General features: G+C 36.2%; 1 protein-coding gene across 1 annotated transcript; it reads right to left on the bottom strand.

The window, feature by feature from the left end:
- Positions 1–2,573: 2,573 nt before the first annotated feature.
- On the bottom strand, positions 2,574–10,329 carry PSD (ARM repeat superfamily protein). The gene is made up of 14 exons (XM_086242373.1): positions 8,140–10,329; positions 7,888–7,977; positions 7,669–7,758; positions 7,419–7,523; positions 7,052–7,111; positions 6,526–6,588; positions 6,337–6,432; positions 5,899–6,063; positions 5,040–5,213; positions 4,858–4,923; positions 4,677–4,775; positions 3,580–3,726; positions 2,947–3,132; positions 2,574–2,835 (listed from the first exon to the last, which is right to left on the bottom strand). Exons 1-13 carry the CDS (start codon positions 9,862–9,864, stop codon positions 3,043–3,045), a joined length of 2,970 nt encoding a protein of 989 aa, XP_086098499.1. The 5' UTR covers positions 9,865–10,329; the 3' UTR covers positions 2,574–2,835; positions 2,947–3,042.
- Between the last annotated feature and the right edge of the window lie 7,164 nt (positions 10,330–17,493).

Here is a 17,493-nt window from a genome sequence, read left to right as displayed (position 1 = left end):
TATCCTTCTTTTTCTTTTTAATTATTGACTTTGAAAAGATTATACAAACAAGCTCAACTAGAGCTTTAAACAGTAAAGCATGACTAAAGAAACATATAAAACTTAATTTTAGGGTTTACACACTTGTTAAAAGATTATTCTTACAATATAAGTTTCACACATTTGTTATATTAATCATCATCACCAATTGCCTTTTTGACTCTTTGTGTAATACCTAATTCTTAAATATCGATGGTCTTGTTTGATTTAATTAATTGTATACTTGATTGTTTAAGAGCTGGTTGTAATACATTAGTATTTAGGTTAAAAGTGTTCTTAAAACAAAAGAAAGTACAAGAATAAATCACCATTGGTTGCATCTTTTTGCAAGTGTAAATATGGGAATAAGAAATTACATAAAAGAAGGTTTGATTAAGAATAAGATACAAAATAATTGGGTTCAAATAATAGTGTCTAATTTTAAACACCCTACTCACCAAAAAAATTTGTCTAAACCCCCACCCATCTAGAAACTTTCTAAACCCCCTAAAACTTATAATCCTAAATTACCCTTCTGACGCATGCTGACGCGCGCTGACGCATGCTGACACATGCTGACGTCACTGTTACTGTATTTTGGTTAAACTTTTTTTTTTTTTTTTTTTTTTTTTTAGGAATTGAAGTTTTTGCTAAAACTCAATATTTCACTAAAACTAAAATCAAACACTGAAATTGAATTTCATTACACTAAAACTGAATTTCAAAAATTCAGTTACACTGAAACTGAATTTCAAAAATTCAGTTACACTGAAACTGAATTTCAAGAATTCAATTACACTGAAACTGAATTTCAGAAATTCAGTTACACTAAATTGAAGAATTCAGTTATGAATTCACTTACTGAAACTGAATTAAGTGATGAAACAATTACACCTCGACTAAAATGCAATTACACCTTAATTAAAAAACAATTACACTTCACTAAAACAGTTACACCTTTACTGAATTCCGTTTCACTAAAAAGAACACAGCAACCTTATAAAAAAAAAACAATAACAATACAATAAGCCATTGAGATGAGAGGAGTAGCCAACAATACAACGTCATCCGATCATCTCACGCGCAACGAGTATACGACAGTCGCCACTGCCTCGATCTGTTTCTACCTGCAAATTTGATTCATCATATTTCAGAACCATAATTTCATTCAAAATTCATTTAAAACTCATGTTTCACGAGCTGAAACTGTTTCACGAGCTGAAACTGTTTCACGAGCTGAAACTGTTTCACGAGCTGAAACTGTTTCACGAACTGAAACTGTTTAATCAATAAATGTAGGCTTAAAGTTCCCTATCCAACTACTGAATTTTCACAGAGTGAAACTGAATTTTCACGAACTGAAACTGAATTTTTACACTGTTTCACTCACTCATGCACAACACACACAGATGCACACATAAGATACATATTTACAAACACAAATGCACACCTGCACACATACACACATACAGGTAGGCTTAAACTGCACATAAATAAATATATAAATAAAAAAATCAATCTCACGCAGTCACGCTCACACAGCCACAGCTTAAACTAAAACACAGAACACAAAACGCAGAACACAGAACTCAAACATTTTTGGAGCAACACACATTTACAACAATACACAGTTACAACAACACACAATGAGGTTCGATTTGGGGTTTTTTGATTCATCAGCAATTGGTCCAATCCAAACACATAGCATTGAAGAGTACAATGAAGAGAATAATATTAGTACCTGACTCGACGGAAATGGCTGCCGGAAAAGCCAGATCGCCGGCGGAGAAGCCGCGGCCTTTGTGGCTTCGATCTGCCGCCGTGGCTGATCAAATGGAAAATCCGAGCACACCATCGTGCTCAGGACGTCGAGAGGAAGAAGGCTTGGGTGGTTTGGCATTCCAACTCCGCCGAAAAAGGCAGATCGCCGGCGGAGAAGCCGCGGCCTTTGTGGCATCGATCTACCGCCGTGGCTGATCGAATGGAGAATCCGAGCATACCATCGTGCTCAGGACGTCGAGAGGAAGAAGACTTGGGTGGTCCGGCATTCCAACTCCGTCGAAAAAGGCAGATCGCCGGCGAGCACCACCGATCGTAGTCGCGGCGATCTGGGCTGTTTGGGCTTGATTCGGGGCGAGTGATGACAGAGGGAGAAAGAGGAGAGAAAGACGAAGCTGATGGTGGTGGTCTTGCTGGCAACCGTTGCCGGACGACACCACACGCGCCGACGACAGCCGCGCGCGGAGGAGAGAGAACAGAGAAGGTGCGGGAATGAGAGAGAGAGAGAGAGAGAGAGAGAGAGAGAGAGAGAGAGAGAGAGCGTGAGGATGAGGATGAGAGAAATTAAAAAAAAAAAAAAAACTGATTTGAATAACAGGGTTATAATAGGAATATTTAAAAAAATGTGGGTCAAATATAAGTGGATGTTAGTTGACCAGGGGGTTTTGGGAGAGTTTAAATGACTAATAGGGGGTTTTGAATTATTTTTAATAAGGGTGGAGGTTTTGAAATAACTAAACTCTAATTAGGGGGTTTTGAATAGTTTACTCTTCAAATAAACCCACTCTTAACAGAAACAAAAAAGCAAGATTAATCAATTAAATACAACAAAAAAAGAAAAGAAAAAAAGAACTCTTATTTTACCCATTACTGTAAAGATCAAGCAACACACATGCTCAACATTGATTTTTTACAACTTAAAGTGATTTATTTTCAAAAGTTTGCAGGCGTCATGGCCTCCCTCTACGTTCCGCCCATGATTTACAAGCTAAACCTCGTCCATAACATAGCCGCACAAAAGCTATATACAGAAAGAACCTGCAACATTTACTAGAGTAAGTACAAGATAGCAAATTGACCAAAAAAAAAAAAAAACAATTCCAAATATATACAACAAATCAGCACAGATACACCAGCAGCTATAGGTACCTTCGGTGAACAAAAATGCATTGCCAGAATTCCGAACAAAACAAAAACTGGGAACATTCTGACATGAGATAGTGTCATTTGTCCACTGTGACAATGCTATCTGACAACAAGGCTCCCATTCTGCTGAAGCCTTAAGTTTTCAATAAGTGACTGGTAGAATGACTTCAATGCCTTAATGTCACTACCCTGCACAAAAAAGATGGACAACAAAACAATATTTTAGATGACAAGATTACATTAACATGAATGATAAACATCACCATCCATGACATCTGTCATAATATCATATTACAAATAGAAAACTCTTAAGGGAAACAACACAATGGATAGAGCATGGTTCGCCAAAGGGTGTATTAGAGAATGCTTAATTAATAAAATCCATGGAGGTTTTACCCATAACCAGTTACAAAATCAGAGTATCTCATAAAATAACCAAAGGGAGTATTAGCACCACTCCTAGGGAATATATGTGCTGAAACAGTTCCACAGGAACAAATGAAGACACAAATGACAAAATGCATAAACAAAGAAAAGAAAAGACTTTTTTATTTGGTCCACTAAAACTCATGGTTCAAAATAATCTAAAGCATACCAAAAAATAATTTAAAAAATCTAGGGCCACTTTTCTTATACCTGCAACTTCTGGCAATATTTCTCAGCCAAATCCCGGGGGCAATGTGCTGCTGGAAAACCTTTTGAGACAAAATGAACTAGAAAATCATTGCCAAACTTTTCATACATGACCTTCTGAGCCAATACAATTTCTCCAAACAAAACAAGCTGCCACAAATAAAAATAACAATTTCCAAGGTAAGTATGCAGCAATAAAATGAATCAAAAATCCATAACAAACATCATTATTGAGCAATGTTTGAGTAATTTTTTAACATTATAATGGGAAATAACCAGGCTATTAGAATAAAAAGACGCTTAAAAAAAATTTACTCTTTTATATGTAAAACGTCAACTTTTACCTAATGCAGCTGCTTAAATGTCACTTTTGTTATCAGTTATTAAACCTATATAACTTCTCAATTATATAGACCGATAATAAAATACATATACAAGGTAACTATAGAAGAGAGCGCATCACCATTCCACTAAATAAAAATTTAAAATAACAATCCTATGTATTGCATTCAATCAAATGCAAAAATCACTGAACAATCCATTCAATTGTAGCTTACCTCTCTAGCTGACGGTTCTTATTACCTATTTTACCACACCATTAACTCAACTTATCAAATGAAAAACTTCACAAATAATTTTTTTTTTTTAGTCAGGACTTCACAAATAATTAAATATTATGAAAAATCTAGAAAATAACAAAGTCATTCCCAATTCTCACTTACACTGAGGTGTACTGTTTGTGTTTTGTTAATAAAATGTTTCTTTCTTCAAAATATATATATATATATGTATGTATGTTGGTAAGTTATAATTCATTGGCTCAAATGAAGAACTTCTCAAATATGATATATTATTAAAAAAGGAACAGTTCTATCTTCAAATCTGCTTAGTAGTCAGCAAAGTTATTCCTCCAGTCTTCCTTTTATGGTGTATTTCAAGTTTCCAACCAAAAGAACTGATGTTAGTCATTCCATTTCAGTCACCCTTCAGTTCTTTAATTTGAACATAATTTACTGATATCGGACCAATAGTGTATATAAACACAATAACAAGGCAGACTATCAATAGAAATATCAGAAACAGTAGTATTCTAATCTTACAGTATTTGCGTCACGAAACTCGAAGGAGTTGTCAAGCAAGCTGTATAAACAACAGTTTGTAGCAAAGGTCTCTATTATAAAACTCTGGAAACCAGGTACCTGAAAAACAAGGACAAGTTTTAAGATGAAAGGGAAAATATTTTAACATAAACAAGTAGGAGGACAAAAGGTAAGCTCTTACCTTTTCTTCACCATTAGGCATCACACACCAATCTTTGATTAATCTAATGAATATCTGTACGCATGCCTAAGTTACAGATTAAAATATGTTAAAAGGTATCCTAATGCATCCATAATTAGATTAAAAAATATAAATAAATAAAAAAAACCCAAATTTACAAAGGTAAAGACAAGTACACATACCTTTCTTACAAGTATATCCTTGTGTTTACAAGACGTGAACAAAAGCAACTGCATAATTGGCTGTAAGTAGCTCCTACTCTTGGGGGATAGGAAAACAGAAGATAGATCATGTGTAGTTATCACATGAAGAAATGTATATAATGTTCGCTGAAGTTCTTCCAATTCGCGATTTTCCTACAAGGAGAACAGAATCTTGAAATAAAGTATTAAAAATCTCAGCCTTGAGATTCAAACTCAATAAACACACTTTCAATGCTGTTTAATTAATGTTACAATGATGACCTAAAGTAGTTTTGGATCCCCAGGCAGCACACACAAGCAACTCATTACAACTTAAGATTGGACAAGAATAAGCGTAAATGAAAGATATTACTATATATGATCAAATGAAACCCACATCATAACTTTGGATTTGATGTTGAGCACCTTAATTGCCTAAGTTAATGTCTTCTTTTCCCTATTTTTTATCCCCCCCCCCCCCCCCAAAAAAAAACCAAAAAAATATATTGTTCTGAGTGATGCATTACTGTTCTGACCACAGGTATGCCTAAGTATGATTGATCTGTAATCAAAGTATACATTAACTTAGATGGCTCATAAAAGATGGAAAAAGGGGGGAAAGACACAAATCAATCATCTAAGGAGTCAACCTTTGTTTAATGATTCAATGAGACTGATAAGACCCCATTTATGACTAATAAGAAAATGCCCAGTCACTGTTATCATAAAATTTGTTAAAATAGATAATATGCTTAATATAAGGAACAGGTCATTCTAAAGCTGAAAAAAGCATTAAGCAGTTATTTATGAATTAAAAGCACCAAGTATCATTGTATTGTCTCAAAACAGTGTCACATACCTCAGTATTAGATCCAGGTCCTGAAGGGAATGCATCTACCGGAATAATATTTAATATCCTACCAGCAATAGCAGGAAATACTTCATCCAATATGTCGCGGAATAATGTGTTGAACTTGCATATCAGTTGATTAAGTAATATAAGCAAACCAACCAACTCCTTTGGCTGCATCGAAATATGATCCACAATCAATCGTGATGTCAACAAAACAATGAGAAGACAACTCGTGCATACATTATGTGACACAGAAATGTTATTTTCCAATTTTTTTTCTTGGTGGATTTCTGCTGTAAAGGCATTTCTATGAGTACATAATGCCATGCAAAAAAAAAAATTCTCTATTTTTTCTTTTTTTTTACCAATAAATTTGTTAGCTAATTCAGATTTGAACTTAAAATCAAAATCAAATTGAATAATTTAATCAGAACTGTTTTCTACCTCACTATCCACAAGCAGTTGCTCCAGTGCCTTTGGGAGGTAAGGAAAGACGGATGCTCCTAAAGTGTCTACCATTCGGTGTAGAAATGATGTGACCTGGATACCGCATACACTAGCATCAGGTAACAGAGGATAAAATACCAAAACAAAGTACTTGAAGGACTCCTTATCTCACAAAGAACTCTTTACCTTACTTCGCAAGGGCTCTATATTAGGAAACACAACAAGTACTTGAAGGAGAACATCCAATGTCTGGATAACGATGGAAAAAAAAAAAACAAATTGTTAAGCCATGAAAATATTGAGACAGTTTCACCACAAGCACTTCTATGGCAGTAATAGTTCCCATCCATATGCCAATCATCACTAATTAGCAGACTATAATAACAGTCCATATGAAACACCCCACACACCACCCATTTTCAAGATTTGAAAAAACCTTATAAGTAATCAACTATCCAAAATATACTTTGAACAAAGAAAATTGCATGATTGAAATGTTATTAATCTGTATTAAAATATCAGAGAACTCAGGAGTGTTGATCATAAAGTTCATCAAATGGGCAGAGACTAAGATCTAGAGACAATGATTAACAACAACCTCATAAGCCCTCATATCCACAATTTTAATTTCGAAGAAAAAAAAAAGCATTCAAATTTAATAAGACCGTGTACTTAAAGGAAGGTGAACAAAAGAAATATATGAAATACCAACCTGCTTGAACATGAGACCTATTGCAGGGCGACTAGCAGTTACAAGGCGCTCACTGAAACCCTGGATGACATATCAGGCTATCAGCAGAACAATTTCATGTATATGACTACAAATCTCTAAGCACCCAATCATAGAGAATTTCTTTTTTGAGAGGAAAACATAGTGAATTTTCTGAAAACACACAGTGCTTATTAAACTCACTGACAGGACTGGGAAAAAGGGGAAAAGCAAATGCAACAGAAAACTCTTGTGTTTTACCAAATATTATGAGTGAATTGGTGAACGATTTTATAAACTTGTTTAGAGATATTTACATAACTACACCCAAGCAACAAATTAGCTAGAAGATCAAAGGATGTTGAAGAACCTTGCTAAGAGAATTAATTGCCACGATTATCTGCTGAATATTAGCAATTTTTTGAGGTGCCTCTTCAGGAGTCAATGCTTTGGCATTCATGAGCAATGCTTCGACCTAGATGGTAAGAAGACTATGTTATATACATATCTCACATTTTAATTGGTCCTTCAAATTGAGTCATAAAAGAAATTTTAGGGGTGGAAAGAAGGGGGTGACACCCAAGAAATTATTGATTTTACAACTGCAATTCAAATACAACCTGCTGACAAAGAGGAGTAAGAAGTGAAGAGAGATAATCAGACTGCTTTGCCGGTGGTACGTCTTCCATGCCAATCAATAAACCAATTGCCTGCAAAGAGACAGGATACACATTAGAACGGAACAAGCCTCTACTGAGAATACTTCCTTCCACTTCACAAACACACTCATGCACGCACATATAAGGCATGACACATGTCAAAAAATATTAAGTGAATACCTCAAAAATGTGACTACCATCTTCAGATCCTGAAAGCTCTTTTGATGTATAATCCATACTTGTAAATCCAGCGACTGTGTTTTGCAGACTCTGAAAAATCCATTTGAATCAATTTAGCAGAGATGGGGTGAAGGTGAAGTAATGAATGGTAAAGTTTATGAGAGCCAATCAAGGGAAATAAAAATAAAGAGTGAAAGAAAATTAATGAAGTGTTGAGGAAAGCAGTACGAGAACAACTGTTCATTATCATACCTGCAAAATATTCTCTATAAATGGAACAAGCTTCAGTTTCAGCAATTTCACAACCCTCATAAACAGATAACTTGCCCTTCGACTCACATTGACATTTGGATGGTGTATACCTCTTTCATCAAGAAACGCAGCCAAAACCATGTGAATATATTGGGTATTCTCCTGTACAAACTTCATATATCTTGTTACTGTTTCCAGATACACAAGTGCAACTAGCCTATTTGAATGGCAAGGGAACCTTGTAGATAAAAGCATTGGCACCAATTCACCCAAGAGACCACTCCCAGTTCGCATTGCCTCACCGTTTAATGACTCTCCAAATGCATAGAAAAGCGAAAGTGCAGCTTCCACCTCTTCAACATTCCAGTCTGATGATGATGCAACAGCAGTAGACAATGAGTTTCTAATAAATATCTGACAAACATCAGGTGCTACACGACCTACAGTGCGCAGTAGCACGAACAAGTCCTTTCTAAACTCCGTCATCCTATCTTCCTCCTCCCTTCCAATCTTATCCAACATATCAAGATTTTCACGGTACACGGGATCATAGCGGATTTGTGAACGGATTACTTCCAAAATCTGACCCACATGAAGTAGCTGTGTTTCCCTCAATGGGGAAAGAGTCTTCATTGTCGCAACATAACCTGAAAGAAATTGCACAATACTAAATGTTGAGTCCAACTCGCAGTTCTGCATCACGTAAAATACAGAGGGCAAAACTTCATTCAAGAGCTCCATTGAAACACCCTTAGCATTCTCAGAATTTAGCCGTTTAAAGCATTCTAGAACCTCAACCGCATACCCAGTAAGCAATTCAGCTATTTTGGAAACCAACTCTGAGTCACTATCCTTTGCTACTAGCCCAAAAACCCGACGTATTTGAAGACTCTGCAACAGAGGTAGTTTTGACTGTGGATCCATCCTTTTTGATACTACTGCTGACAAACACCCAGCTGCAGCACCACGTAGCTGTTCGGAGAGCCCATCAACCAAAACCAACTCAAACAATAACGGGATAAATGCATCATTCACAATTAATCCAATATCAATCCAAGAAATATACCTACTCATCGAATCTAGTACATTAGTACAAAGGTCTTGATCAGAGTTCCTATACATAGACACGATATCATACGAAGTTCTGACTATTTGAGCTACACACTGCTGCCTCATCGCATCCTTAATCCGCCCTGCCACTGCTAGTTCTTCAGCCGTCCGAGGGTAGTCCAAATTAATCACTTCCTCATCCAATGCATTCAAAACCCGACAAAACATATCAATGACCACTGCGCCTTTACTCAATTGTGACAAAAAATCGACAAACACCGATGACCAAATTGACGGGTACTCAAAATAAATCAAAGTTACCAAAACTTGAGCAAGTTTGTTCTTTATAAATGCAGGACCTTCTAAAACCCTAACAGTACTCTTATCATCTATTCCACCTAAACATGCAATTGAAAACACTGACTTTCTGATCAAATACCTCTCATCTAGACTCATAGCTGAGTACCGGACCCTAATAACCTCATGAAGAGTCTGTAAACACCAAAACTGGACCTGAACTAAGTTCGAAAAGCATATCCTTTCAACGCAGAGACTACAGATTGATTGTTCTTCCTTAATTTTATCACAGTATTCCTTTGCCTTCTGTTTCAGCTCAGAATGAACGGTGCCCGATTCATCAAACAGTATAAGTATTGCTTTTTCCAGATCATCCATGGACCTAAAACCCCTTAGGTCCAAAACCCAAATAAAATTTTCTTTCTAAGTTTCAATTTTCTTCCAACGATTAGGTGTTTTTCCAAGAAAATTACGGTTTTCCTATCTGGGTTTTTCACAAAGGGTTCCGTGGGCTTTCAGAATCCAATGAATATCGAAAAGGGTATAGGGGGAATGAGAGATAGAGAGAAAGAGAGAAAGACAGAGAGAGATTGAGAGGTTTCTGAGAGCTTACCTTTGTTGTGTTTTTCTTTATTGGATCAGATCAATTTGAAGTCTTTATGAGAATGTGTGTTAGAAGAAGCTAGGGTTTTTGTGTCTCTGTGGGTTGTGTTTGTGTGTGGGAGAGAAAACCCTAGAGCAGGGGTGGGTTTGGATTGGGTCCAATTTATAGTTTTTTAGTCTTTGCGGTCTTCCACAGGTAAACTTGAGAAAGAGAGAAACAGTAGTGACTGTCAAGCGTGAATGAAGGAAGAAGGCCAGAATTGAAAATACAGCTGGGTTACTTGCAATTTATTGGAAGCCAAATTACATAAATACGCCTGGATTTTCTTGGCAAAATAAAGTACAATTTTTTTGTAGTGCTAGTATTTGCACATTTTTTCTTTTTCTTTTTGCATACCCTTTTTTACAAAAAAAAAATAAAAAATTCAAGAAAAAAGACCTTATACCCCATCTTTTTTTTTTTTTGCACACTCTTCCTAAACAGAAAAAAAAAAAAAAAAAAAAAAACACACACACAGGCACACACCCATCCCCGACCACCTCCCTCCCCACCTCTCCTCTCTCCGACACACACCCCATCCTTGACCACGCCGAGCAGCCTACCACCACCGGCGACCACCCCACCCCCTCCCTGCCCCTCTCTCCTCTCTCCCTTTCTCTCTCTTTCCCCACCCCCACTCTCTCTTCTTTTTCTTCCCCCTACCCCGACCACCTTCCTCCCTCCCCCACCCCCTCCCCCACCCTCACCCTCACCCTCACCCTCACCCTCACCCGACCCACTCCACAACTGCTCCTCCAACTAGCTCACCATCACCGGAGAGAAAAAAACTAAAAAAAAAAAAATTGCAAGTGGTTCGGCGAACCAATACCGAAACCACCAGTTTCGTTCGACAGGTACCCACCGAACAATCATATTCTATTCGGCGGGTACCTGTCGAATGAAACCACCGGGTTCGGCACTGGTCTGCCGAACCCGCTGCAATTTTTTTTTTTTTTTTTGACCTTTGGTTGTCTGCCTGGGTGAGAGGAGAGAGGGAAGGAGAGATAGAGAGAGAGAGAGAGAGGGTAGTAGTGGTGGCTGTTTTGGCTGTCTGCAGGTAGTGGCTGGTGCATGCGGGGAGGAGGGGGATAAGGGATTGAAAGGTGGCAAGGGGGAGAAGGGATTGAAAGGTGGCAAGGAGAGAGGAGCCAGAGAGGAGAGGAGAGGAGGGGAAGGCTTGGGGGGTCCAATTTATAGTTTTTTAGTCTTTGCGGTCTTCCACAGGTAAACTTGAGAAAGAGAGAAACAGTAGTGACTGTCAAGTGTGAATGAAGGAAGAAGGCCAGAATTGAAAATACAGCTGGGTTACTTGCAATTTATTGGAAGCCAAATTACATAAATACGCCTGGATTTTCTTGGCAAAATAAAGTACAATTTTTTTGTAGTGCTAGTATTTGCACATTTTTTCTTTTTCTTTTTGCACACCCTTTTTTACAAAAAAAAAAATAAAAAATTCAAGAAAAAAGACCTTATACCCCCATCCCTTTTTTTTTTTGCACACTCTTCCTAAACAGAAAAAAAAAAAAAAAAACACACACACACACAGGCACACACCCATCCCCGACCACCTCCCTCCCCACCTCTCCTCTCTCCGACACACACCCCATCCTTGACCACGCCGAGCAGCCTACCACCACCGGCGACCACCCCACCCCCTCTCTGCCCCTCTCTCCTCTCTCCCTTTCTCTCTCTTTCCCCACCCCCACTCTCTCTTCTTTTTCTTCCCCCTACCCCGACCACCTTCCTCCCTCCCCCACCCCCTCCCCCACCCTCACCCTCACCCTCACCCTCACCCTCACCCGACCCACTCCACAACTGCTCCTCCAGCTAGCTCACCATCACCGGAGAGAAAAAAACTTAAAAAAAAAAAATTGCAAGTGGTTCGGCGAACCAATACCGAAACCACCAGTTTCGTTCGACAGGTACCCACCGAACAATCATATTCTATTCGGCGGGTACCTGTCGAATGAAACCACCGGGTTCGGCACTGGTCTGCCGAACTCGCTGCAATTTTTTTTTTTTTTTGACCTTTGGTTGTCTGCCTGGGTGAGAGGAGAGAAGGAAGGAGAGATAGAGAGAGAGAGAGAGAGGGTAGTAGTGGTGGCTGTTTTGGCTGTCTGCAGGTAGTGGCTGGTGCATGCGGGGAGGAGGGGGATAAGGGATTGAAAGGTGGCAAGGGGGAGAAGGGATTGAAAGGTGGCAAGGAGAGAGGAGCCAGAGAGGAGAGGAGAGAAGGGGAAGGCTTGGGGGAGGTGGTTGGGGTGGGGGTGAGCTTCGACGGTGAAGAAGAAAAAAAAAAAGATGGAGATAAGGATGGGGATGGGAATAGGGTGTGTACCGGGGGGGGAGGGGGGGAGATGAGGATGAGGTGTGGGGGTGAGGGAGGGCCAAAGTGGTCTTTTTCCTTAAGTTTTTTTTTTTTTTTTCAGAAAAGGGTGTGCAAAAAAAAAGTGTGCTAATAGAAACCCTTTTTTTTTAATAGCTTGAGGGCTAATACAGCCCAACAGAAATAAAAACTAGCTAATTACATCACGAGCAGTGGCGGATTCAAGAACGTTTCCACGTGTGACAAGATAAAGAAATAACTTCTTCTCTTCTCCTTAGCGATTCAGTTGGTGAGAAAAAATAACTTTTAAAGTTTTGAAATACAAACTATAAATTCTCAATCAGCTCCAACTTAACCATATGTTGTTGCCAAATTTTAGATGGAACTCTTAATAAATTTGAGGGGAACATATGTGACAAAACTAATGATACAATGCTCACAATGTCAGCAACAATGATAGGTTACAATATCCAACATTTATAAAATATTAAGGTCTCAGCATTTCTTCAAATTTCTTAACGATAATTGTTCCATTTTTGTATTTACTACTTCTTTAAACAACAAACTCATATAACTTTATGTTGATCAAAACAAAACTCTTCTCACAAAATCAGTTGTCTGGCATTTCAACAAACATGTTCCTCCCAATTTGAATGATCAAACTAATATTTATAGGGTCAAGAATGTAAGATCAAAGGAAAGAAATTTGAGCTCATGAGGTCAATTGACCTATGTTGCTCCTTTGTAGATCCGCCCTTGATCACAAGCTCAAAACTAAGAATATTTGTATGGTTTTAAATTTTAGAGTTAAAACCAAATATTAACTTGACAAATTAAGTAGTGAATAATCAAAACCAACAAAGTTTGCAAATATGAGCACTTAATGATGCTACAAATCTCTTGGTGTTGAATATCTGAAAAAGAAAAAAAAAAAAAAGTACATTTAATCGCATAAGAAACTGGCTGCAGGAATTTCATATCAATCTTACTTGGAGAATATAAAAAATTCAAATTTTGATTAGACATTTTAAACATGTCAACAAATAAAGTGTCAAGCGATCAGAAATAACAAAATTTGCATGGCTGAGCGCTTAGAGGCGCCGCCAATCACTTTAATGTTGAATATCCGAAAAAGAAAAAACGAGCGGTTAATAGCATAAGAGATTGGTTGCATAAAGTGAATACAATCTTAATCAGAGAATAAAAAAGCATTCAAAATTTTGGTTAAATATTTTAAACATGATAAGGAACATGATTTTTTTATTAATAATAATAGTGTGAAGAATAAAGCAAAAGCCATAAATTATGGCATGTATAATTTGTACTATAATGAATTAGATCACCATGCTCTCCTCATTGAATTAATTATGAAATGTGAGAGATTCTTTGATAATATAAGCATGTTAAGTGAATGGTGCAACTTCTAATGATATACTAATATGTGTGTTTATTTCAAATAAAGTTTACAATTTTTTTAAATACAAATACACATGTTATCGTAGTACTAAGTGATCGTACCATACACGTGATACGACTATCCCATTTGAAAATTTTTTCTTCGACTATTTAAAAAATTAATTTTATAAAAATTAATTTGGTCTTAATTACAAGATAAGATTGACAAAATTGAAACTATATTCCACAAATTTCATTGTAATTTTAGATACCATAGATCCTTGGTGGTTTGATATGGATGATTTGTTATGTGTTGTATAGGCTGCTCACTCTAACATAATCCCAAGGCCCAGCCTATAAATAGTGCTTATTATCCTTCTTTATAAAGATCTCTCTTAAGGCCCAAGGATTAGGGCCCAACATGCAAATAGTTCTTGTAATTCTTCGTTTTGAACATCTCTCCTAAGGCCCTTATGCATAGGGCCCAACCTACACATGGTAATTGCTAGCTACCTCACTTCATAGACAATATATACAAAAAATAACCTCCTTATAGCCTTATAGGTTTATATGAATAAATTTTGAGGGAAAGTTAAAATTATTTCCTAAATAGATAACTCATTTTCAAATACAAAAATAGAATGCACTTTGACTACCATAATCACTAAAATATTGCTCATATCCATGTCTGTGCAAATTTAATATGAATAAACCATGCTTTTCTATCTTGGCATGTGATTGTGATGGGAAGATGAACCCATATAAAGTATAAAAGCGTGCAAATAAAGTGTTTCTTTCCATAGGTTAAAATGAGAATATAATATCAGAGATTTATTGGACAAGTAACAAACTTGGAGAGCTGTATGGTGATTGAAGCATATATAGTTCAGTTGGTAACTATATATGACTATAGTCTTAAGGTTAAATTTTCCTTCCCAACTATACCAATTGAAGATTTCAAATTAGTATCCTGGCCAAAAAAAAAAAAGGGAAGATTTCAAATTAGTATAGCTTTACTTTTTTGTGCCCAAAAGAAAAAAAATTCCTTCATAAATAAAAAAAATACATGAATAATTTAATGTTAAAAGAATGAGCATGAGACGAGTTATTGTAAACTTAAATATTCTATATTCAACCTTTAATAATGTGAAAACACTTGAAATTATTTGACATGTCTATTGATTAAAATTTATCCGAAATCATGGTAAATTTCATATCATGTAACGTGTGTACCTCTAGGCTCTAGTTCTTTATAAGCCAATTATTTGAATCCTATTTCATGGCCCTTTCATGAATGCATGAATTTAATGTCAAAAGAAATATTGATTGAACAAAGAAAAAATCACAATCATTATCTCAATTTTCCCGGGTTCGTGCTTCATTAATATTCTTTTTAATTTGAAAAATGCATGTAACCGTAGTGTTAAAGAAATAAAAGTCAGCAAGACAATTTAATTCCTAAAGTTTGGTTCAGTGGTCTCTATCAAATTAATCGTAGCGTGCATGGAAATCGAAAGCATGCATATGCTACATGCCAACATATGCATGAGTTGGCTTCCACGCTTTGGCAACAGTTTCATACGCAAGAACAACAAGCTTCACTCACGTTTGCATGCGCATCCATCATTCCTCTTTGCCAAATTTTCCATTTCCTTATTTTCAATTATTGTCATGGGTAGTTAATTTCTAATTACCAAGACTCATTACTAACTAATATTTGTCATGGATGATTAGTAAATACTCAATAAAATCCGAAATTGCCAGTATAATGCCACGTGCATAACTAATGGAGAAATTAATTTTTTAATAGTTTTATGGTGAAGTGTCAAAAATTTTACCTTGAGGCTCAAAGAGTCAAATATGGTATAGTTTTGGAGTAGTGTCGATAATCAGTTGGGACCCATAAATTTTTTGTCGTGGGAAAAGATGAAGAAACTTTCAATTTCTCTACTTTATTATGGTGATAAAAATGATTGACTATTACTATAACTATGATGCATCCAAGGGTAGGGATGGCAATGGGATGGGTCGGGGGACAAAGATGACACTATCATCCCTATCTCCGTTTAAAGTTCTTTGGGAATCCCGGCCCTGATACCCATTAAACATTATTGGGAATTGGGGTGGGGAATCCTCGTCGGAGACTTGATCCCCATCTCCGCTCCGAATCCTATAATTTTTTTTTAAATATCAAAAATCATTTTTAAAACAACTAATGTCAACTATTATATTTAATAAATATATTTTGGGCTTAAAATTTTGTTTTCCAACTACAATTAAAATATTACCAACTAAAATAACATCTATTATATAAATATTTTTCAAAAAATCGAGAAAATAGAGTTCATAAAGTTTAAAGCTTCATAGCAAATCGGTAAAATATAATCCCCATTGCATATAACTTCATAAAAATAAAACAAATTCATACAAACCAAATAAAAGTTTATATATATTTATATAGATTTATTTATTTATTAAAAAAACTAATAAATATAGCTTATCGGGTCGGGAATAAGAGTAGGGATGGTAAATAAATCCCCAAAACCTGATCCCCGATCCCCATTTTGTCCCTAAAATTGTCCCCTAACGGGACCCGACCTGATGAGAATTATTATCATCCCTAATGCATTGCAGCTCGAATACATAGTATTGGAATTATATTCATGCAAATTTTTCCCTCATTCATTATTATATATATGTGGTTAGTTTTTATTTTTTGTATGAATAAATGTGTTTAGTGAAGATCTTTAATGATTTGCGACTTTTTTGAAAAATTACACCAATAGAGCTTGCCCATCTTGCTCCTTTTTTGAGCTCTAACTTGCCCCCATATCTATATCAATGAATATGTTGGATATTAAAGATTTGAGTGGGTGGACCATTTGGGGAGTGGAGGCAATTGCCTTCATTGGCGCTTATGTGAGTTTGCCCGTGTCTAATTAACTCAAAAAAAATTTATATGATTCTAATAAAGCACTTTTGAAAAAAGTGTTATTGGATAAAAACATTTTCCATAAAAAGCACTACTTTTAATACAATAATTTAAACATATAAATTTCTTATTATAACACGTGAATTAATAAAATCATGTGGCAATATGATCGCACACCAAATTGTTTTGGTTAAACTGATTTTATCTCACTTAAACTGGCAGAAAACCCAAATTATCCCCATCTTGTAACTTTTTTTTTGGCCAAGATCCCCATCTTGTAACTTTCAATTTAACCAAATTGGAGAGTTGTCAAAACAAATGAAATTTAGAGTATGTGGTGTGCCGATTTGAATACATAAAATAAACAAGTTAGTCAATGACATTAAAATCCAAATTAGCTTTCTGGAAAAATAAAAAGGGAAAATCCAACTTAGCTGGTTTTTTTTTCCAATATAGCACGCCAGCTTGGCTGTTAAGTGTTGACAATCGACCAGTCCACAGCTCAAAATAGGAAAAAAAACAAAAGAAACAAAAAACGAAAAAAGAAAAAATTGAGCATAGCAAGGTGTACTTATTTTGACTTTTTACCTTTGAGAGGCTATTGTCACATAGAGGCATACAGCCCAGTAATTGTAGTCCACAAACCACAACAAGAGTCACAACTCAAACTGACCGTTGATACAATCATACGAAACCAAAAGACCGTCCTCC

The sequence above is a fragment of the Dryas octopetala genome, chromosome 4 (genome assembly GCF_963921425.1).
Source record: "Dryas octopetala chromosome 4, drDryOcto1.1, whole genome shotgun sequence".
In the NCBI taxonomy this organism is placed as follows: domain Eukaryota; kingdom Viridiplantae; phylum Streptophyta; class Magnoliopsida; order Rosales; family Rosaceae; genus Dryas; species Dryas octopetala.
This window is presented reverse-complemented; position numbering and strand designations above follow the sequence as displayed.